Source organism: Uloborus diversus, chromosome 6 (genome assembly GCF_026930045.1).
Source record: "Uloborus diversus isolate 005 chromosome 6, Udiv.v.3.1, whole genome shotgun sequence".
Classification (NCBI taxonomy): domain Eukaryota; kingdom Metazoa; phylum Arthropoda; class Arachnida; order Araneae; family Uloboridae; genus Uloborus; species Uloborus diversus.
Window position 1 is genome coordinate 24,936,479 of NC_072736.1, and position 24,501 is coordinate 24,960,979.

The 24,501-nt window shown below is 36.9% G+C and overlaps 1 protein-coding gene across 1 annotated transcript in view; it reads left to right on the top strand.

Moving 5' to 3' along the window:
- The window catches only part of LOC129224192 (beta-scruin-like), a 71,268-nt gene that overhangs the window by 24,272 nt on the left and 22,495 nt on the right, over positions 1 to 24,501 (top strand). Inside the window, exons 10-13 of the mRNA XM_054858610.1 lie at positions 4,850 to 4,951; positions 16,888 to 17,087; positions 20,674 to 20,819; positions 23,618 to 23,734. Of these exons, the coding sequence (XP_054714585.1) occupies positions 4,850 to 4,951; positions 16,888 to 17,087; positions 20,674 to 20,819; positions 23,618 to 23,734 (565 nt within the window). The remainder of the gene's footprint in view (positions 1 to 4,849; positions 4,952 to 16,887; positions 17,088 to 20,673; positions 20,820 to 23,617; positions 23,735 to 24,501) is intronic.

Genomic DNA, 24,501 nt, shown 5'->3' on the forward strand with positions numbered 1-24,501 from the left:
ACATTGATTTATTGTACAAAAAGCAATAAATGTGCATATCATTTTATTTTTGAACTAGCCGCCTGCGGTGACCAGTTGGTCCGCCTTTTTACGCCATCCGCCTTTTTGCGCCAGAGTTGCCGCCTTCGGCGGCTGCTTAGACAATTTAGCGACGGTATTAATCAATGTTTTTCTCTTTTTTCTAAATATTATCATTCGCCTTTTTACACCGATGTTGCCGCCTTCGGCGGCTGCTTAAACAAATTTCGTGGCGGTATCAATCAATCTATATCTATCTATATCATTAGTAGTTTGAATAAAATATTTTCTAGATCTATCTCCAGTTCCGTCGTTTGGAATATCTTTAAAGGATGGGGAGACACAAACGAAGTACTCTTCATGCAAATTTTGTCGAAAAATAACAAAAAGCACTTCCACTTTTATGTGAAAGCATTTTTTTTTTTTCAAAGTCATGGTGTGTGTGTGTGGGGGGGGGGTGGCACTGACACCCCGTTGAAAATCCTTAAATGACGGGCATGCCTCTTTTTTTTATGTCCATCTACTATATCGAACTCTATATTTGTCTATCTATCAATCTATACGATCTGCGCATATCTACCTCCTGACAGTACAATCTTTTTTTATTTATATAAGTATTAATTCGAAAACAAAAACATTTTTTGTCCACTCAACCTCTATCTATCTCTGTATCTACCTAACCTAACCGTCAATCCGTAACAAAAGCAAAGATCATGCAAAAAATCGCTGGCTTTATTTATTTAATCAAAATAGCCCGCAAAAATAATGGCTCTATGTTCCCCGTAGTGTTCAAAAAGTAGCGCTTGCAAAAAAAAAAAAAAAAAAAAAAAGGTGAAGAGAAGGCAAACGATTTCAGTTGGATCACGTGATGAGGTAAGCTCGGAACTCAGCCGGCAAGCGAACAGCTCGCGTTGTGTTCTGCCATTAAAAAAATTGTAAAAAAAAAAAACTATTGCGTATTTTTCGAAACTTTTTTCTTCTGAAGGGGGCAGAATGTTTTTACTATTACCAACTAAAATTTTAAAATTGAGGGTTCAATACTTGTCGCAGGATGGGTTTCGAAAAAAATTAAACCCAGAAAAAAATGCAAAATAAAAGTTTTTTCAAAAATTTATAAAAAATACAAAAATTGCTCTATCTTCAAAATTTTTTCATTCATTATATTTAAAATTAAATTTCCTACACTATAGTACAAAAAATATTTGTGTGGCGCGATTGGTTCGGAGTCTGTGAGGTTAAAAGTGCAAAAAAAAACCACATAAAGCATTAAATAACTTTTTTCTAATTAAAATATCAAAAATCGAAGCCCGAGGTGCACATTTTCGGCAAAAACTGCACCTGTGTACCAAATTTCATCTTTCTAGGCCTTTCCGTTTTCCCAGGATGCGCGCCACACACACACACACACACACACACACACACACACACACAAACATCTTGTTTTATTATATGTATAGATAGAAGATAGATATGTATAGATAGAAGATAATAGATTTAATATATTTTTACTGCCTTATTGACAAAATATAGAAATAGAAAGGGCGATTATTTTTTACAAGACATTGTGACACGTTTTCCCTATGTCGGTGAGTAATTAAAAACAACGTGCGGGGGGGGGGAACCCTTCAAAATGCTTATGACATAATTCTTGCTGATTCCTATGCAAGAGTGATGAACAATATGGATGGTTTATCCCCAGAAATGTAAATATACATTACTGCAAACTAAAAGCATATACTTAATTTCATCTTAAATCTTATTTATATCTGTGTATGTAACTTGAATAAATATAAATAGTAGAGGTGTTTCATTTCTGAAGATCTGAGATGCGACACATATGCAACATACGATGCTCACAAGATGTTTTTTATATATTGTAACGGATTCGGTGCGACTTCCACTTGCGATGAAGACACAGTTCTTGATAAAAACACAGGAGCTTTATTTACACTATGTACAGGAGAAATCGTTAACAACTGCTAAAATAATCACCAGCAATTAAGCAAATATCACTCAACACCGCAAACTCAACGGTTACACTCGTATTTACTTCCAAATACGAAAACAACACAGCGAAATGCCTCGCTATAAACAGAGCTAATACACACTCTCAGTACAAATTCTCAATCGAAACTAAACTTTTTATCCATCGCTAACGGCTTATATACACACCGAAAAGAAATCTCAAAGATTCCAGAAAATGCTACAACGTTCTACAACTACACTTTCATTGATAAAATCAGTGAATGAAATAAGAAAAAAAGAATAGGGGGTTGTATACTTTAGCCATATGTTAAGGGGTTGTATATTCATTACGGGAAACTATTTACAGGTTACGTTACTACAATAATTACTATTTACAGAATTTGTAACAATATATAACTAGAAATTATACACAGGAGGGAGACCCATACTCTGGTTTTAGACCGGAAAAAAAAAAAAAAAATCCTGGAGAAAAAAAATCGTTTGATGATTTTACATTACATAACTTTTTTTTTCTCCCCCCGTTGTAAAATCACGGGGTTTTTTGAGGAAAATCGCCTGTACAGGTGAACTTAATAACAAAGCTTCATCTAAATGCAAAATTTCCGGATTTCTATTTCCCATCATTTAAGACTGATAAGAAATAAAATTACGGTATACGCTGTAAATAATCTTTATGATAATTGTACGAATGAACATTGGCCATAATAACCATATCTTTATTACCGCTTCATGATATAACTATTTCTTTTCTTATATATATATATATATATCCGTAGCGTCAATGACCGGGTACCCGGGTACCTTTTTGCGGCTTTTATTATAATTTTTACGCTTTGTAACAAGGTCTTTTTAAAATTGCTTTTAGTCCTTGTTATTTACATGAATCTGAACTAAAGAAAGTTGTTACCGTGTTTTCAAAAAAAAAAAAAAATTCGGGGGAGTTTTTTAGCCTTTAAAATTTTTATACCTAGATTCAATAACCAGATACCCGGGTACCCATTGCACTGCACGTCAAAAAATACCCCTTCAAAATGCTTCTGACACCAATTTTTGATGATTCTCATGTAAAATGAGCCTTTGAATCAAAATATGACCACCGTTTCCCCCCCTAACTCCCCTCTTCCTTTGACGTCGCGCCCCCAAATTGTATAACGCTTTCGGCAATTACATAGTAATTATTTATATTTGATAGGGAAAACAGCATTGTATTAACTTTAATATTCTTTTGAAGGGTTAGAGAAGAGTATAGTTCAAAAACATGAACATTTGTAGCAAGTTGGGACACTCCAAGCGCTAACCCCCCCCCCCCCCCAAAATGTAAAATTTCCTCAGAAACGATTTTTTTTTCGATAATGGTTCGTTTTCCAATTTTTTCACATATTTTCTGGTGTAAAACCGAAGAATTGAACTCACTTCCCGTGTCCGAAAAATTTTTCGCGCTGTAAAAAAAATAAAATAAATAAAAATTAATAAACACTTGAAAACACTGCAATTGCACACGAGTCACACTGCAGATCGTAGACGCAAAGAAAGTTTCCGTATAATTTACATTTATTCAAATTACATTTACAGATATAATTAAGATTTTAAATTAAATTAAGTATACTCATAAATAGTTCACAGGGCGCTACACCCGTTGGTTTTCACCATTCGATCAAATGCTTCGAAATCATCAAAATTTGATCAGTCGTGTCAACACTACATTTCGTTTTGTTATAAAACGAAATAGTTGTGTCTTTTGGTTGCTAAAGAACTTCTTTTGTTATGATGTGAAGTGGAAAACAATATTACGGCCTTTTCTCTTTTTGTTGTGTACGAACATATTGTTACATCATCAGTGATACCGAATTAGGAACTATGTTTCTCTCAATATGTAGACAATATTTCAGTTGGAATATAATATCTGCCTTTTTTTCTTTTTCTTTCTTTCTTTCTTTTTTCTTCTTTTTTTCTTTTTCTTTTTTTTTTTTCTTTTTTTCTTTTTCTTTTTTTTTTTCTTTTTTTTTTTTTTTTGAGTATACTTACGAATGTCAGACAGCATGACAGCAAAGGTTGAGCAAATGATAGTGAGGATAAAATTACAGATACTATTTTTTGGAACAACAGGCATATGTGTATATGGTATGAATTTCGCGGGCCTCATGTGGTCCGCGGGTCGTAAGTTGAACATCACTGGTATAAATAAATGAAATACTACGAATTCACTATAAAATACCAAAGTGTAAAACCTAATACATCCAGTATTACGAAAAAACTGGAGAAACACATTTGTTTCTAACAGACAATTTAGCGTGAAACTTAAACATAAAACGCTGGAAAACAATAAACTATTTCGTTTTTTGGTAAAAACAGGATACACAAACTTCCCCAGATGAGGGTGGAAGAAAACGTTTCAATTAAATGGAAGAGGTGTCAGAAAAAAAATTATTTTTCTGCTCTAAATCTTCGAAATTCAAAATGGGTACCCGGGTACCCGGTTATTGAAACTAAGGGAAACGTTTGGTCATTGACGCTAGGGATATATATATATATATATATATATATATATATATATATATATATATATATATAGTCCTCGCATTATCTAATCTAGAAAATCACCAATCATAATATGACGAGCGCCAATTTTTCGCCATTTCCTTTCCATTCCATTTATAAAAACAACAAACCCAACGAGTAGGATCCTATCGCAATTCTTGTTTGCGAAAAGCATAATTTGAATTCAAGACGCCAACATTCAAATAAATGCCAGGGGCTGGATGCCGGATGTTTAATTTTTTGAAATACTGTCACGATTCAACTTGAGAAAAATGTTATATTATCTATAACGTACTTTTTATTTTAGGTTTTCCTTTCACCCGCAGAAATGAGAGCAAGATTAGACTCCTACGGACGTCCAGAGCTTATCAACAATAAATGGAAACTCTTCCAACGTGTTCAGATCGATGTAAGTGAAACTAACTTTGAAGGAACCACTGCTAAATAAAAGGATTTTGTTTCATCATGTCAGGGGTGCCCATCCCCCTAAGTTCGATGGCACAAATCCTCCCCGTCTCAAAAAAAATTCTCATGTCTTTATCCCCTTTTTTTATTTTGTCATTTATTTTATTTATTTACTTCAAATTACTTTCATTGTTATTATTATTTTGTTAGAAAAGTTCCGCGCCACACCAATAACACACACACACACACTTACCCACAAAATAATTAAATAAAAAAATTAATTAAAATAAAATAAAAATAAGATGAAATAAATAGTTTAAACTAAAGATAAATCAACAAATACACTTGAATAAATAAATTTAAAAAATTAAAAATTCCTCCTCCCCCCACTAAAAAAATCTTGATGGTGCTATAATCCCCCCCCCCCCCACCCTCCCGAGGGCACCGCTGCATCATGTTTGAATATTTCGCAGCAAAACATTGCAAATAGGCTCATGCAACGGCGCAGCGAAGGAAGGGGGGGGGAACACCCCCAGAGACATTAGTTTTAACATAAATGCAAATTCCAATATAATACAGTAGTATATGTATATGAAAGGATTGTTTTGATTTAAAAAAAAACCCTTCAGAAAGAATTTTTGATTAAAAGACCCTTTCCAGAATGTATTTTTGATCACAAGAAACACCCCCTACAGAAGGTATTTCTGGATGCGCTAGTGGGCTCGTGATAAATTATTACTGCTGGATATTTGTTTCTAGGGAAGGTTAATGTGTATGCGTTCGATATTGTCATAAATGACTGGAAACAAGATCTTTACATTTTTGTTGGAAGTCTTAGGACATGGGGTAACGACCCCAGTAATTGGCACTTTAAGAGTTTGTCCTTTAAACTTACCTCTGTTTTCATTACTTAGAAAAAAAAATATTCACTTGCAAATATTTTTGCATTAAAGAATGCACATCTGTGCATCTACTTAGTTCACTAAAATCAAAAATATTTGAACTGATATTTTTATAAAAATATGTGTATAAAAAGTTACCGAAATAACCAATAATTGGCACCTGATACCCCAGTGTATGACACCTTGAGATCCAGTAATTGGCACATGTTAATAGAACTGGAAAATCACTTTATTTTTCACTTTTAGATTACATACAAATTTTATCACAATAAGAAGCATAATTCATGTTAATTTAAAATAGGTAATTACACATAAATTAATGTTAGATTAAGCATTTTGACGTTGAAAAAGTATTTTAGAGAAATAAAATTAAATTTGAAGTGTTGCATAGAAAAAAATATCGAGATTATTGCTGTTTCATTAGTCGGTATGCAGTTTCGATTTTACGAATTATAGCTGTTTCCATAGAAAAAGGAACATTAGGAACATTGATCCGATGAATCTAAGGGACCATAAAAAATGAACCGATTTTCCACTGTCGCAATATCGTAGCCAAACATATTTGTTTTTTATTATTTCTCTTAAAATTTTAACAGTATATTCTGTAGGATTCAAATCAATAGTAGAACCCATGTAATATAGTTGCTGCAGAAGTATCAGAAATGAAACTAGCGACATATTGCACAACACATTAGTGTTTATAGGCACATGTGCCAATTACTGGAAACTAGCAAAACTGAAGCACCACTAAATGGCATCCATCATTATTTCAAAAATCCAACAAGAAGTTCTGTCTAGAACTAGACGAGCCTACTTTCCCTTATACCCATACTACTTTCTAGCACCTGATCAATATTCTCAAAAATAGCTAAAATCGCAAATTTTTTCAAACATATTTTTAAAATACTTTAAGCTGATTTCTAGGAATAAAATATTCCTCACTCATCTAAAAAAATTAGATGCGTAAAAAAAAAAAAAAAAAAAAAATTGCAACTTTTAAACAAAGCAGCTAATACACTTTTTTCCATTAAAAAATCTTTAACAGCTTTCAAAACGAAAAAATAATAATTAAAATTAATAAGCTCATTAAAATAAATACATCATATCAAAAAAAATTTTTTTTTCTTTTTCCCCTGTTGCCAAAAACAATTTTTTAAATGAATTAATGCACTTACCAAAATAAATAAAAACAATAAAATGTCAACTTAAAGTAATAATTTTCATTGACAAAAAAAATCGTCTGCGCATATCTTTATGTAGAAACATAAATGACTTCGAGTTTATTCGCCGAAAACTGAATACCTAAGTTAAAACTTCAGCGTAAAATAAAAACAAGTCAAATCAACAATAATTATTTCACAGTCAAAACCATAGCTGCGGAGTCGGAGTCAATCTCATTTTGGGGTAAAGGAGTCGGAGTCGAATATCTAAGAATCGGAGTCCGTCATTTGTCCTCCGTGTATAAATTTTTGCCAAAGTTCCGAAGTCAGAGTCGAAGTCGAGGAGTCGGAGTCCGATTAATTGTCGGGCACAGGAGTCGGAGTCGGAGTCAAGTGCCCCTAAATTCTCGGAGTCGAAATCTGGAGTTTGGCGTCAAGAGCTATTTCCAACAAAATTTGTTTGAAGTAAATCCGCCTTCAAGTACGGAATCTACATTGACTTTCAGTTTCCCCGTAGGCGCTAATGTTAAGGGAATTGAACTGATCAAAATTGAACGGAAAATTGTTCAAATCAAAAAGATATTTTATATACAAGTTTTTCATCAAAAGCTTTTTTCTACAAAGTTTGTTTGAAGCAAATTCGCCTCACAGTTCGGAATTGCCTTGAATTTCCCAGTAGGCGCTAATGTTAAGTTTTTTTGAACTGTTCAAAATTGAACAAAAAATAGTTCAAATCAAAAAGTGAAATATGGGAATGAGGTGTCCTCGCCGAGATCTTTCGAACAAAAAAAAGTTTGTTCGAATCGGACTATTCATTCAAAAGTTATTAGGGGGGGGGGGGTCCGACAGACCGACAGACCGGCAGACATTTTTCCCCATCTCAATACCCTACTTTCCAATTCTTAATTTTTCAATATTTATTTAATGATTTTATTTATTTTTGACTTTTTTTGTTTTTCGCGATATTTTTAAGATGCATTAAGCCTTCTTTCATGCTTTTTTCTTCTTTTTCTGACTTTTACTGGGAAAGTAGGCTAAAAAAGGACAAGAATATATTTCTACCCACTCAAAGTAACACCTTTTAACTAAACAAAATTTTTGACAACGAAAGTTTAAAATATATTTTAAGTCAGATTTTAATGGATTGATGCGTATGCTTCCCTTGGGCCAGAGAAGAAGCTTTTGCAACAAGAATGGCTGATTTGACACAAGCCACAATTTTTTATCTTTCCTATACACTGCTAACATTTAGTAACATGAATTGAAATTATAATCTTTAAAGTAAATGTACATTCAGTTAATATATAGCCTTCTACTTTTAAAAGATTGGATATGAATCCTATTTTAGGATATTTTCCTATTTTTGTAGGAAATGCCAATCACTGGTGACCTGCCAATTACTGGGGGTGTTACCCTACTTACGAGTGTTTTACTTTATTCACACAGCTGAAGTGTCAAGAACTTTACCAGAATTTTAGACTTAATTTTCTAGACTTTCAATAAATTGTTCAATATCATAAAAAGCCAATCATTCATAGCAATGTAATATGAATTTTTAATTGCTGTTCCTTCCAAGAATTTCGTTTTCGCGCAAAAAAATTACAATTAAGTCATTTTTTGGCACGTTCAGAATTTTAGGAGGCACAGTGAATAAGGCATTAGGATCGGAATCGGAGTGTTCCGGGCAGGGCCGCGCCAAGCCTGATCGGTGCCGTCGTGCAAATTTCTTTTGAGCGCCTTTTTGCAGTGGTGTTCGGAGAAAATATGGTTAACAAATGGAGTGAGGTTTAGTAGACAAATATAATGTGGGAAACAAAACCTTAGGCATTTAATTTATTTCAAAAAACAATGTGTAGGTAAACATTCGTGCTTTTCTAAAAGGTATATTTATACATTTGTTGAAACATAAATTTTTATTTATTTATTTATTTATTTATTTTTGAAAATAGCATTGAAAGCAATTTTATGTTGTTGTTGTTGTTGTTTTTAATCTCCCTTTGATCTGACGGAGTCAGACCAAATCGATGAGCCGTTGACCCTTATGAAATCTGACACTAGCAGTGGACTGTCAAATATGTCGTTCCAGTCCAATCCCAAGCAGCTCAAGATATGCTGTGGTGATGCCTGGTCTTGTTGGCATTTAGGGCAGATGGGGAACCTCTTGGCGCTTCCAGAGAAAGTGAGACTTTTCAGATGTCCACTGGCGAGGCGAGACAGAAGGCCCTGGCTACTGGGCGGTAATTTACTGAAGAAGGGTGTTAGTCTGCCTGTCACAGGGAAGGGCAAGAGATTGTTCTGGCCTTTTGCCTTTGTACCAATTGTGAGATGGAGGTATTAACCATTTTTCTTTATTGTTGGCTTTTTGCTTGGAGAACAGTTCTAGATAGGTGAGCTCCGAGGTGAAAGGTGTTGGTTGGGCTAGACTCTCTTTGGCAAGAGTATCGGCCAGCTCGTTACCATAGATATCGACATGGGAAGGGATCCGTTGAAAGTGGACTTGATGCTGAAGGGCTATGAGCTTTACTTTACGTAGGATTGATAGGCTAGTTTTGTCTTCTATGAGGGACCAGTTTCTGAGGCGTTGAATTGAACTTTTACTGTCAGAAAGTATCCAAAGATCTCCGAAGTTGTTTTCGCAAATAATTTTCTCCAGTCCTATGTGAATAGCAATTAATTCACTTCGGAAAACTGAACAAAAATCTGGATTTCGTTGCTTTAGGAAGAACTTATCTTGAGGAGTTTTAATGTAAGTTCCACTACCTGTCTGAATATTCATTTTGCTGCCATCTGAATGTATTTTAATATCATTTGGAGAGATTATATTGATGACTTCCAGGACCAGTTGTCTAAGAAGTTCAGGAACACATTCTTTCTTATTGAGGGTGGTAAGGAGACCATCACAAAACTCAACATTGGAGAGGTCTGTACAAGTATTTAAGTTACAATGAATATAGTGAGGTTCCAAATTTGATGCAATTAGTTGTTGTGATTTTATCAATGAAAAGGGGCTGTTTCTCTTTAGTCTTTTATTGCTTGTCCAACTGTTTAGGTAGCAAGCAGTTTTGTTTCCATGATCTATACTAGAAAGTTTATTGAAGTATTTGACTAAACTGGCCTGGCATCTCATAGAAAGAGGCTGTAGGTCTGCCTCAAAAAGGACGATTTCGGATGGACAGCTGCGTTTCATTACAGTAATAATGCGAGCAGCACTCAACTGGACTTTTTCCAGTTTATTCAAGTTGGTTTCAGATGCACAACAATAAATGGGATATCCATATTATAAGATTGGCCTAATAAGAGCCTGGTAGGAAGTCTTAAGAGTTTTTGCGTCTGCTCCCCAGTTTCGACCTGCAATGTGTTTCAAAATGTTGAGGCGCTTCCTGGCTTTCTGGACTATGAAATCAATATGTTTATTACATAAAAATTCTGGATAAAGGATGAAGCCCAGGTATTTTGGGTGTTTCTCGTAGGTGAGTTTCTGGTTTTTGAGCATCAATGTAGGTTGATAGTTATAAAGCTTTTTATTAGTGGTAAAAAAAGTGGTTATTGATTTATCTGGGTTGAAGTTCATTTTATGTTCATCTGCAAACTTTGAGATGGCGTCCAAGGTACTATTGAGTTCTGATTCAATTTCATCGATTGCTCTGCCTGAGCTTCAGATAGCAATATCATCTGCAAACCTTCCAACAAGAGTCCTCGGGGAAACGGTTTTTTCAATTCCGGCCATAAACAGAACGAAGAGAGTTGGGCTGAGAACGGTTCCCTGGGGAACACCCTGGCCTAGGCTAAAAGTATCGGACAGGGTTCTATTGAACTTAACTCTAATTGTTCTCTGTTTAAGGTAATCAGAAATCCATACTAAAGTGTTTTCCCGGACTTTAAAGACATCGTACAGTTTTATTATAAGTTTATCCTTCCAAACTCTATCAAAAGCCTTCGTAAGGTCCAGCAGAGCTGCGACGCTGTGGTGGGTTGGCCTAGAGTTTTGGGCATCTCTGATGGTTTGGGCAAAATACAGTACTTGAACAATCGTGCTGCGACCTCCCCGAAAACCAAATTGTTCTCTAGGGAGTAAATTATTTTTGCTCAAGAAGTATTGGAGTCTGATCGAGACCATTTTCTCCATGATTTTGTTTATGGTACATGTCAATGCTATAGGTCTGTAATCACCAGAAGAACAGGTATTATTATTTGGCTTCTTTATTGGTATGATAGTGGCCCTTTTCCACTCTTGAGGTAATCGTCCATTTCTCCAAGAAAAGCTGAAAAGGTCAAGTAACTTTTGTTTTCCAATGCCTCCAAGATTTTCAATCATATGACCGTGAATTCCGTCTGGGCCTGGTGATTTGCTAAGGTCAAGAAGGGACAAAGCGAGCAAAAGTTCTTGGTTGTTAAACTGAGTAGTCATTGTTGGGTCTCCATGGTCCGAGCTACGGCATCCATGAACAATGTTTCTTGCTTTAAGCAAAACATGTTTGTCATCGATTGTGAAGTTTAGTCTGCTAATTTGTTAGTAGTGAGCAGCAAGGCCATTGGCGGCAGATTTATCATCTGTAAACATTGGTCCATTGCTGTCTTTAATTGTTTTGCAGCTTACGTGCTGGGGTTGTTCCTTGTTAATGCCCTTAAGAAGTTTCCAAAGTTTTGTGTCCGGCGTCCTTGCGTCAATATTACTACAAATCTCATTCCATCTATGCCTTTTGAGCTGAGAATAGGCTAGTTTAATTTCTGCGTTAATTTGGTTGATCTCAGTTCTCCCGTTATCATTTGGGAGACTCTGGTAGAATCTAAAAGTAGTTTTCTTTTTTCAAATAAGGGTTTTAGAGTGGTCATGAGTTGGGAGTAATGAGGGATAAAATGTTTTACATTACCCCTAGGGACAAAGGACTTTGCATGCTTAAGTATGATATTTCTGAAAATCAGCCAACGTTGGTCGATTTCTCCTACAAATGTCGATGAGTCCAATTCTTTATCAACAGCCTCTCTAAATGAGGTCCAATCAGCTTTTTTGAAATTCCAATATTTTTCACTCGTATTCCAGGCCTTCTGTTTCTTCTTGAGTTCTATCATTATTGGTAGATAGTCGCTTCCAATATTGTCTTGTACAGTCCAAGAGCACTGGGAAAATATCTCACAGCTGGTCATGGTAATGTCAAAGGCCTCAGAGGTGTTATAACTAAAGGAGGTGTGTGTAGGTGCTCTTTCATTAAGTATCATAAATTCATTGTCATCAACGATCTGCAGGATATCTAGTCCTCTGTCATTATCTCTAGAACATCCCCAGGAAGAGTTTTGCATTGAGATTACCAAGATAATAGTATCATTGTCCATAAGGTTGCAGAAAAAATCAGGTAAATGTTTTTGGTTGGAAGGACAGTAAACATTGAAAATACTTAAGTATTTTCCTTTCCAGCGTGTTTTGATACCCTGAATTTCCAAATCTGTAGCTGCATCTGAAGGAATGTCTAAACTTTGGTAGTTGAAATCACGGATGAAGAAGGCCAAGCCTCCTCCTCCCTTAGTAGATCGGTCTTTCCTGTATATATTGGAGCCTCTGCACTTCAAGATTGTTTCCGTCTTTAACTTGGTTTCTTGCATAGCAATAATTTGGACTTGGTTTTCGTCTGCCATTTTCAACAGTTGGTCCAGTTTGACTCTAGTAGCAGAGGTGGTTAATCCGTTGACATTACACTGCAGGATTTTAAGGGTCTTCAGTTTAGGGGGAGACTGTAGCTCACTTTTCGAACGAGGCCCTCTGCCTAGACCTCGAGCGCGTGCCGGATTATTCTGCGAGACGCACGATGCAGCATCAGGATCATCTGTCAACATGTTCATGGGAGAGAAATGCAGCCTCCGTTATCCAAAGGCTGGAGCACCCGAGGGTATAGGTCTGTCTTGGCTCCATGCCTGTTAGTGTTAGCTGGGAAAAGATGGTAAGATGGAGTGGCCTTCACGCCTTGGGTGACCCTACCAGGAGTATATACTCCCGACGTACTTCACCCACTCCTCCCAGTGACACCCCCTTGCCACGATGAGGCCACTAACAGGACTTAAGGGGGAGCAAATTTATACATACCGAAGACATCTTATGCTGAATAAGTGACGCAACCGGAAACTTTTTTTATGGGAGGGGGCGGGGGCACTTATTTTTTCCCCCCATACAAACTTAGCTTCAATTCTTCATCAGCCTAAACACGCAATTTTATACGATCTTTGAGATGTAAGGGGGAAAAGAAGTTCCGAGAACCTCTCCAATATTTTCCGAAATTGATGTCTTAAAAACGCGATTAGACGATCTTGTTGCCGTTAGTTAAAGTAATAGGGCTTAGGGAGTTTCTGATCGATTTAGCGTCCCCTCCCAATGTTTCGAAATTTAAGTCCTAAAAATGAAGATTTTAGACATTCCTAATGGTATTATGTAGAAAAGATCAGAGGTTCTCCCTCTTAATTTTTTTGAAATTGTAAATTTTAAGAACTCCATTTTCGTCTTTCTTTGGTGGCATAACAATGTTTAGGAGCATGAGTTGAAATTGAATACTTAAAAACGCAACTGTAGACCGTTTTTTAGTAGGGGTTAGGGTCCCGGCAATTTTTCGAAATAGAAGCTCCAAAAACGCAATCTTAGACAATCTTCAAAATTGTTTAGAGCACGAGATGTTGGGGGCTTTCCTTAAATTGAGGACGATCTGTAATGATTTTTTTTTGGGGGGGGGGGGGTTGAGAGGACATCCAGGACTTGGCATTTTGAATTTTTTTTACATTTGGATACGGTTTAAAAGGGGTAATAAAAGGAGGGGGGAGAAAGAAAGAGAAATGTGATTGAAACATAATTAGCTGACCAATAATCTGCAACATGGAAATTTTTAATTTAAAATTATATAAAATTAGTTTATAAAAGTATCATAAAACATTTCACGGGGAGAAACAGGAAGTTAAAATTTTTATTAATTGACTAATACTACTTACTCACGAAAATTGTTCATATGCGTTTAAATCACTTTCGAGTATCACCTTCGTTTTCAGTGCGAGGTGCATTCCGACCCTTTATTGACGTTACGGATTTATTATACATCTGAAACCGCTAAAGTAAAAAATATGAACCATCAATACATGCCAAATGTAGCTCCAGCTGGTGGTGGTACTCTCTACACTTTTTATTTACAAAAAATAATCTAATTTGAAGAATACAATTTGGCCATTCCACGGAAAACGATCATTTTGTACCGGACGTGTTCCTTATATAAGTTATTAAAAAATAATACTTTAAAATATTAAAGAACAAATCTTTTCTGCACAACAAATTACAAACTTATGTGTGATATTTTAAGCAAAAAATGTTGTCATTCCCCTTTAAAATCATTACTTTTTAATTCAATATCTGAACCATCACGTGTGGGACAAGCGGTTTACTTTTTCGTTTAATGACCCATTTAAGACATAATGAACGAATGAAAAAAAATTCCTCTGGTTTTCCGAAAATACCCGAAAATCGGAACATGGCAAGCATTTAATTTTGGAATACGGTGTACATTTTTACTTCATATCTTGAAGTTATTTCGAGTTCAGTAACGAAAATGGGGAATAGCAAATTTGTTGCGCCTCGTGTGCTAAACCAGAGACACACCGGAAAAGCATTCACGGCTCCACATTATTAGGAAGAATAAAGCTAATTTTCGCATTAGTTAGCATCAAGTGTTTTCAGGTGTAAAAGATTGCACTTTTGAATATCATATGAAGACAATAATTCTTTCCTTTCAGATAGGCAGCGAGACGGATTGCTTGTTTCAATGAGCAGTATCACTTCACCGCCGCCATTTAATACAATGAAAAGTTCTTTTTTTTTCAGTTGGAGATTTTTTTTCCTCCTATTTGTAACATTTTTGATCGATAGAGCTTGACGCCTTTTTGACTCTGGCGCCGTCGTGCGCCGCACGACCTTGCACATTGGGACGGCGCGGCCCTGGTTCCGGGTTCGGAGCCCGACACCGCCAAGTACCCTTCGAGTACGTGCGGGATACGCGCTCGTTAAATCCGTTGGTCTGAACGTCCTGTGATTCTGTAGCTAGGAAGTACCATGTTCGTACTGTCCGCCTCTGGCAAGTTGAGCTCCGCTGCCCGACCAATTCAACGATTCCATTAGTTGAAATGTGGGTGAGGAAAAACGGTTTAAAACTTGCGGATTTAGTTGGCAGTGATATTGCCCATTTGGCAAACAGTATTATTGTGAGGCTCTGAGAAGTTGAGCTCCGACTCTAACAATGTTTACCTCTGCTTCGGTAAATAGGGAGGGGTAATTGGCACTAAGTTGAGTTAAGAAACTTCCTTAGTAGCTTTTCAAAAATATTCCAACTAAAATCCGAACCAATAACACGTCTATTTTTCACTAAACTCCCCTAAAACAGGTAAACAAAGTCAAGGTCACAGCTCAACTAACCAGAGCTGCACTATACTATTCAGGTAAAGAGGAGCAAGCAGTAGAAATAGACTTGCTCAAGGCCATAGCTCAACTTCTCGGAGATGGACTACAGAATAACTGGAGGTTTAACCACCCCTTCAGAATTATGCCTGAGTTCTGGCGGTTGTGCTGCCACCTATTGAGGGTAAAGTTGCAATCCTAACCATTAGGGGACCTCACTTTCTCAGGCTCTCATAGGCCTCTCCCTTCTGCCTTAAATACATATTACTCAATATGGGAATTGAGCTTGAGTCTCTGAAGTTACAGTAACAACAGCAGTTTTCATTGTATTTGTGATATTTTCTTCAAACCCTACGTCTGATATATTCTTGCTCATATTTTTCGACATTTCCAACTGAATAAAAGAAGATAATCCTGTACTTTTGAGGCACACTAAGGCAAATCCAAAAATGGCGATTTTCAAGTTATTAACTGCATTGTACGTAAAATCCTATTCCGCATCAAGTCATATGAACATATTTCTAAAAGAAAAGAAAATCCTTCATAATTATTTACTAGTGGTAAAAGAGAGCGCGTCCCAACTTTTGGGTTCCAGACAATCGTTTTTACGCCCTCCTGAAAAGTAGTGGCAATGTGACCTACGTTATTCTGGTTTTGAGGTACATAATTTAACCTGCCAAGCATAAGGGAAAAAAATTAATAGAAGATTTTAAATTATTTTTAAAGATTCTTCAACTTCCGTAAACAAAAAAAAAAAAACTTTTACCATCTAGCTAGCAATGCAGCTACTCTTCATATATATAATAGCGAATGATCGAGTAACCCGTATGTTTCAACAATGAAACTCGAGCCACGGCATGATAATTTGATAATATGTTTTGGAAATATTTAACATGCGGGGAAAAGCTTTACTGTGACAAGGCTGAACTCGATCCGGTCACTTAACTGTTTCACTGGTAAGACTCATTTTAGGGGAATGAAGACACAAAAAAATGGTCAACAATAACCGTTACCTACTGGAGTTTAGGGTTAATCCACTGAAAGGATTACCATTTCAACTATCAAAATATCACCGAACATGAAATGGCTTCGTTCAAATGTAGAAGCAATTTTCACCCGTCATACCTTGACAGGGCGGGGGGGGGGGGACTCGAGCCCCCTCCCCCCTTGAAACTAGAACTTCCCTGCTTTTAGTACTTTTTTCTTTGCAAAAATGTAAAAACATTTCTTCTCCAGCCATTAATGAATAAGTTATTAAAAATGTCAAATTTTAATGACTCTAATCTATCCTGAATCGGTTTCTACGGGGGAAATATCCAGCTAAACCACGGGGAAAATATTCGAGCTCCCTCCCCCCCCCCCCCTGCAACTTTGCATATGGGCGCCCTTGACGATCGACTTTGTAGTAGATATAAGATTTCTGACAATTTGAGAAAATCGTTCGATCTCCTTCCCGTTTCAGGAGTGGCCTCCCATCCCCAACCCGCAGCAGTCGTCTTCGGACATGCACATCAAGCTGGGCACCCAACCCAAGGGGTACACAGTGTCAGCCAGCTCAACTGCCGGCAGGATGAAAGTGCGCCGCCACGTCGCACTGCCACCGCACGTGGACCCCAACTTGTCGATGTGTGGACACATGTGCAACATTTACAAGAGAGCCAAGTGAGTCCTGCGAGCGAGATACAGGTGTCCCTCGTATAACCCGGTGCTTCTACAACACGGTTTCGATATTACACGGTACCAAATTTGCGATTATTATAACACGGTTTCGATGTTACACGGTACACAACTTTGCTTCATAACTACTGTCCAACCACGGATTGTATGGAATTGGCAAACGTCCAGTTAAGAAGAGCCTATCCGAATGAGGGAGAAAAATAAAAATCTGATGCGCGTGTTCCGCTCATTTGAATGAAAATCTGCTTAATTTAGAGGCTAACATACATCTGAAAAAGCTGACATCCCTAAAAACTAATAGATACGTCCATTTCCGCCTTTAAACCGGATGTTTACATTTCCATACAATCCGTGGTCAGACAATACATGGTTTTGATGTAACAGGAATTTTAAAAGAAGGAATTCAATTTTTTATCAATACACTGTTAAAAAATTTATGATAACAACTGTAATAAGCTTTAACTCTGTTTGTATGAAACTTTTACGAAACATTGTCTGTCTTGGGCTCAAAAGTTTGGTTTTCCCGTGTAACACTAACTTTTAACTTTTAAATACATACTTGATTTTTCTCATCAGTGTTCTGAAAGTAAAAAGGTGAATATTATTTTGTTTCCAATGCATTGTAAGAAAACAACATTAGGATTAAACATAAATTAAATTTGGCGAACGATAAATGAAAAATGTAGTCAAAACAAAATATGAAATAAAATAAATAGAATCATTCTATTTATTTTATTTTAAATTTTGTTTTGTTGTTGTTGTTCAGATAAACTTAATGGCTACAGAAAAGCGCAGATATTTTTTCTTATAGAATGCGTTTTGTTCTTAGTACTGAAAGAAAAGTGGATTAAGTTTCTTCTTGTTGTGCATAACAGTTTTAATTTAAGGTATGTAAAATGATTAAGTTTAATCGTGTATAACAACTCTTATTTTTAAATCAGTGGGTCTTTGTATGTCCTGGTTGCCAGTTTTCGTTTATATGTTCTATTGAACCGAAATTTCATCCATTATAAAATTTGCACCTTAAGCCGTGGTTTCCTAGGAGCGAATCGCCGATCTTCGACGTCGCTCATCGACGTAACGCTGAAATCAAAGTCAAGTGGATTCCGGCGTGACCACTCAGGACGCCGAATTGGCTCGGGCGCGCATGAGCAGAAGAATCAAGATTTCGCCTCGGCGAGGAGCGACGCCGACGCTAAGCGTGTTCGCTTCTAGGAAACCAATGCCTTATGAATTGGTTTCGATATAACACGGTACACATTCCTTGATTTACATTATGTCAAGGTCTCGTATAACACGGTTTCGATATAACACAGTACATATTGACATGATTTATGATATGTACGTTATTAATTAGGTTAAAAAATGAGTAAAAAAAAACATTTATAAAAAAAAAGTCTTTTATAACACGGTTTCGATGGATACCTGTACTTGTAAGGAGAGGCAGCGATTGGGACTGAAAAGTGAGGTGGGGGGGGGGGGAAATAAAAATCTATATATATAATTCTCTTACGTGCCGGCAAATGAAGGGGTGAATTTCTAAACCTCTGTTGGCAACACTTCGCCGATAAATCATGTAAACAAACTTCTACGTTGTTTTGAAATCTTGAATCACAGAATACTCAACGAACTTTTTTTTTTTTTTGAGATGAGTTTGAGTCGGGCTGTGGCCCATTTCAACCTTAATCAGCAAAGAAAAGCTCAAAGAAGGCAGGAAACCGTTCTTGAATCCAATTTAAGACGAGCCATTTCCAGAGTTGTATTCTCTGATTCGCTGCCGATAATTTTTAGCGGCTGGGGAATTTTCAGTCAGCAGTTCCTTCAACAGATCAGGTGCGTCACACAATGCCGGTAACCGCACCTTTCCGTCATGGCAACATTTAGTATATTTATTTGCAGTATTACGCTCTTTCTGCCAATAAAGAGCACCACAAAATTCGCATTCTTCACACATTGCTCCACAATCATGTTCATCGGCAATGTTGTTTTGAACGCGTAGGCGCTTTGAGCGTCGTCTATTCTCTGCTTCAGTACGACAGTTCAGTTCAAAATGAATAACCGAGAAAGAATTTACTTTATTCCTTTTATTCTCAGCTGAAAGGTTTCGCCAAATTTGTTTAGGGTTATAGTAGTTTTAGTATTGTGCAAGCAAAGTAGCCTTGGCGAGTTTTCGCGTTTTTAGTTAAACCATTTTTTGTTCGTGACGTGGCAAGGATTCAGAATAACAACAAGAAGGACAAACGTTTGAGAAAATATGTTTGGTGCTCTCTGAGCCTGTTTTTAGTCATGGCCAGCTCTATGTGGCATTATCAAGAACAAGATCTTTTGAAGCAGTGTCAGTTGTGGCTCCCAAACGGGACATTTTTAATTGTGTATATGAGGAAGTTTTCTCAGATTAGAATATATAAGAGTGTAAATATGTAAATATATAAGAGTGTAAATAATGTAAATACATCCCTCGGGGGAGCCTGTAACCCCTAGAGGGCGCGTCCCCAGGTGGCGGATAGGGGAATGCCTTCATTGGTTTTCCAATGGGTGGTAGAAGGGAAATAAAATACCTTCCGCGGACCAACAGGTAGAAGTGCAATCTCTCCAAAGCAATGACAGACACTTTTGTATCTATAATGGTAAAGTTGTGCACATTGCCAAGGCAGTCATCTTACATACAGCAAAGTTAAACTGTCGAAAATCTGGCTAAAGCAGACAAATTAACATTATGAACGTAATTTTCATATTGGTTAAATGGATGGTGACCTAAATGCAATTACCAACTTTAATTTTTACGGAAAATTTTAGCTAGGCTAATGTATTGGCATACAGCGAGCGAGCGAAGCGAGCATGGATCGCGAAGCGATCCACAGGGAACTGCGTAAGCAGTTCCGGGGGTTGGCGAGCGATAGCGAGCAGGGGGCGATAGCCCCCTAGTGACAACTAAAAGCCGTAAGACTTTTAGTGGCAGCAAAAAAAAATTAAAAAAAGGGGACAAAATTTTACTAAGACTGGTTTTGACTTAACTCACTATAATTATGTACACAATAACTTTCCCCGAAGAAACACTTATTGAATTAGAATTGCATTATTTACTCCAAAGTATTTCGAGATGTCACAAGCACTTGGTACTTGGTATTAATTTCATTAAACAAGTATGGCTTGCTTTTGTAAAACAATTGATTTACTAATATCTAAACAATGAATACATAAACTAAAAGTTACTGCTTGTGCTAAATGATGTTTCGTAAACAGATGTACTAAATAAAAACAAATAATTATGTTCTGAAAATTTTGACATTTCTGCTTTTTTTTAATAATTTCTAGTTTTTGTTTCTATATTGAAAAAAAAAATGAAGAAACCGTACCGTGAATGTGAAAACTCTATACCGTAGAGTTTTCACATTCACATAAGGTGAAGAGAGGAAACCTGACGTGGAAGAAGAAAAGAAACTGCAATTTTATAAAGTCAGCATGCCTCTTGACTCTAAAACAGTTTAAAAATATATCTTAGCAGAACTTTTGCTAAAAATTGTTCCCCTGTGTGATATACATTTTATTTATGTATTTATTTTAATCTTAGAAAGATCATAGGCTTACGCAAGGTGGAAAACCTTCCTGCTTTTGCTGAAAATTTGGTCACAGTTACCACTCTGCAAGATGACTCCGTACCTGTTATATTAATTATGGGCGGTTTACAACCAAAAGATCCAGTGAATTTGAGTAACGGTAAGTTCATGAAACGTATCTCAATAATACAGTTGGTTAAGTTTTATGGAAGACAGATAATGATTGTTCTACATTTGGGTAAAGAATTCTCTTTTCAACAATATCTCGAAGTAAAAAAGATTTTTACCATTCAGAATCCAAACAAACGAAAATGTGAAAATTTAGAATGCTATAGTGTGACCCTGATAAGTTGAGCAATGACCTTGACGATATTTACCTATTTTTGGGGAGGAGAAGGGTAGATAACACTGGTCTGCAATCAAAAAACTACGTGGGATTTTTTTAGTTTCATATAGATTTTTAATTACTGAAACCGGAAAATATAGCAAAAAATTTCCATCGCGTCATTTTTTTTTCTTTTTTGCAAGACTCATATACAGTGGCTCTCTCTATCTGAACACTCCCTAATGCGAACACCCGGATATTCTGAACACATTTTGATGGTCCCGAAGAAACTCCATGGAATTGAAATAGGCTCACCTCTCTATACTCTGAACACCCTATAATATGAACACCCCATTATTACGAACGCCATTTTTAACCCCCTTCAAATATTACCTCTCTATGTACTGAACATATTCACAATCAGTACTCGGAAACCTGAAATACCTTCACAGTTTCTTCAAAGTTTGAGGAGCATTATGATGAAGATTTTCATGAATATTGCTGCGTTACATAAAATCCTCCAGCTGAAAAATATGAGCCTGAAGTTTCTGCCTTCTGACCTGCGTATTTCAAGAAGCCATCCATTGTACGCAATATGTGCGGCTGAGAACCGGCACCTGAAGAGCGTTTCACTGAAACAACTGGATGATAACACGTTCCTTGCATGAGAATACACAATTCCGAAACATATTTAAACTACTCTTTTCTGCAGGTACCGATAACTGTTTTGTAATATTTTATGGTTGAATATTAAGTACAACTTTTTACTTCCTTTTACAAAAAAGGAAGTATTGTATTCGCGAAAAAAATTTCACCCAAAAATAATTTCCATTTAATTTCCATTTTGCTCACCCCTCAACGAATGTTGAGTTTTTTTTTCGACCCGACCACACGTGGATATGTGCCTAGGAACGTACAGACACCCGAAATATCCATTTTGACGTCCCCCGAATTAACTACAACGAGTTTTCTCGTGACGTATGTATGTATGTGTGTATGTGTGTATGTATGTCGCATAACTCAAGAACGAAATGTCCTAGAAAGTTGAAATTTGGTACGTAGACTCCTAGCGGGGTCTAGTTGTGCACCTTTCTTTTTGGTCATTCGTATGTTCCAAAGGGGGTCTTTTGCCCCTTTTTGGGGGGAAATCATTGTTAATTTTGATGCAAACTCAAGTGGTGTTAGAATTTGGCGGACACTTGGCAATATATCGCCAGTCTTTTGGTCGCCAAGTTTTGTCACCAACTTGGCAACAAATTTGGCGATTTTTTTTTTTTGATTTTTTTAAAGAATTTAATTTCAATTTGGCCACTGTTGGTGATATTTATAGAGTAAACTATTGAATCATATTAAAACTGCCAATAATGAGAAAATTACATTAAATTGGAGTAAAAGGAAGTCATGTGATGCCATCAGCTCGTTTTTCTTAAACGAGCTGATGTGTGCATCACATGACTTCCTTTTACTCCAATTTAATGTCATTTCCCCATTATTTGCAATTTTAATGTGATTCAATTGTTTACTTTCTAATTATCACTAACACTGGTCAAATTGAAACCAAATTTAAAAGTTAAAAGAAAAATAGCCAAATTTGTCGCCAAGTAGGCGACCAAAGGACTGGCGATACATCGCCAAGTGCCCGACAAATTATAACACCACTTGAGTTTACATCGAAATTAACAATGATTTCCCCCAAAAAAGGGGAAAAAAAACCCTTAGAAACATCCGAATGCAACCAAAAGGGAAGGTTCACAACTAGACCCCACTAGGAGTCTACGTACCAAATGTCAACTTTCTAGGACATACCGTTTTTGAGTTATGCGAGATACATACACACATACACACATACGCACATACATACGTACATACGGACGTCACGAGAAAATTCGTTGTAATTAACTCGGGGGTCGTCAAAATGGATATTTCGGGTGTCTGTACGTTTCTAGGCATATATCCACTTGTGATCATGTCGAAAAAAAATCTCAACATTCATTCGGGGGTGAGAAAAATGGAAATTAAGGCCGATTTTTGAGTGAAAATTTTTTCGCGAATACAATGCTTCCTTTTTTGTAAAAGGAAGTAAAAAGAAAGAAAGAAAGAAAGAAATGCAAGATTTTAGGTCCTACTGATTTTCATTAGACATTGCACTAGCAGCCAATTCAAAATTCAGCACCTCTATCTCAATAACTTGTATAGCTCTGCTCAGTAGGCAAAGTAAAGAACATAGTCCATTTAGGATACATGTACATGCATTTCCAGTATTTCTCTATAATCAGGGTTGCCCTCCCCCCTACTAAGAGCAAGGGCACCCCCCCCTTCCCCCGACCGACCGACCGACTATCGAGCCAGAGACCTCCATTGTGCGAAAAATTACTGGCCGCGTAGTCGAGTGAAACCCCGATTTTGCGTTTCTCATGGGACTGAGTTAACGTAAAAAAATGAGGAAAACGTAAAATACGGGAAATATATAGCAGCAAAACAAATGATGGGACCCGATGAAAAAGCGTTAAATGCTGGGTTTCACCGAATATTCAACTTTAGCTATGCATTCGATCCAAGATTAAATTTTGGCTCAAGAGAAAAAAAAATATCTTGAGAAAACAAATTTATTATTATCTTTTCTTTTTTCAAAGGAAAGCTCATTCTGCGTTATCACATCCTGAAAGACACATGGGAGTATTTTGGAGCTTTGCCTGAACCGAGAAACTACCACACTGCAGTGTATTACCACGATCATATTTATGTAGCAGGTAAGTGTGGTTGGCCACTACTGTCCGACCACGGATTGTATGGAATTTTCAAACGTCCAGATAAGACGAATCAATCTGAATGAGGGGGGAAATTAAAAATTTGACGCCGGTATTCCGCTTATTTGAATGAAACTCTGCTTCTGCAAAAGCTGATATCGCTAAAAAATAATAGATTCGTCCATTTCCGGCTGTAAAACGGATGTTTGTCTTTCCATACAATCCGTGGTCAGACAGTAACTGCGTCATCCTAATACACTGGTGTGCAAAAATTAAGGACGAGACGGTTTTTTCAATATAACTTTGTACAAAAGCTTTCCAAATCAACACATTTAATACCGTAAGATCCCCAATACGTAAGGACATGTGTAATGTAAGCAACACTTACTAAAAGAGAAATCAGAGGGATAAAATGAAGCTTTATTGAAAAAGTACCATGGAGCGCAATGCGACTGAAGGCCGAAACATCCCTGTGACGGGTGTCCAGCAAGAAACATCCGGTCTTTAGTAGGGGATATGATCTCCCCCGACTGCCAGGCAGGTTTCACAGCGTCTGCCCATGCTGAGAATGAGGGTGTCAATGAGTTGTTGAGGCATTGCTGCCCATTCGTCTTGCAGCGCCAATCGAAGCTCCCGAATCGTTACTGGTGGTAAGGTACGAGCTGCCAAGCGTCTGCCGAGAAAATCCCACACATGCTCGATGGGATTGAGATCCGGAGATCGTTCCGGCCAATCCATGCGTTCAATATCCTCACTCTCTAAGAGTTGTT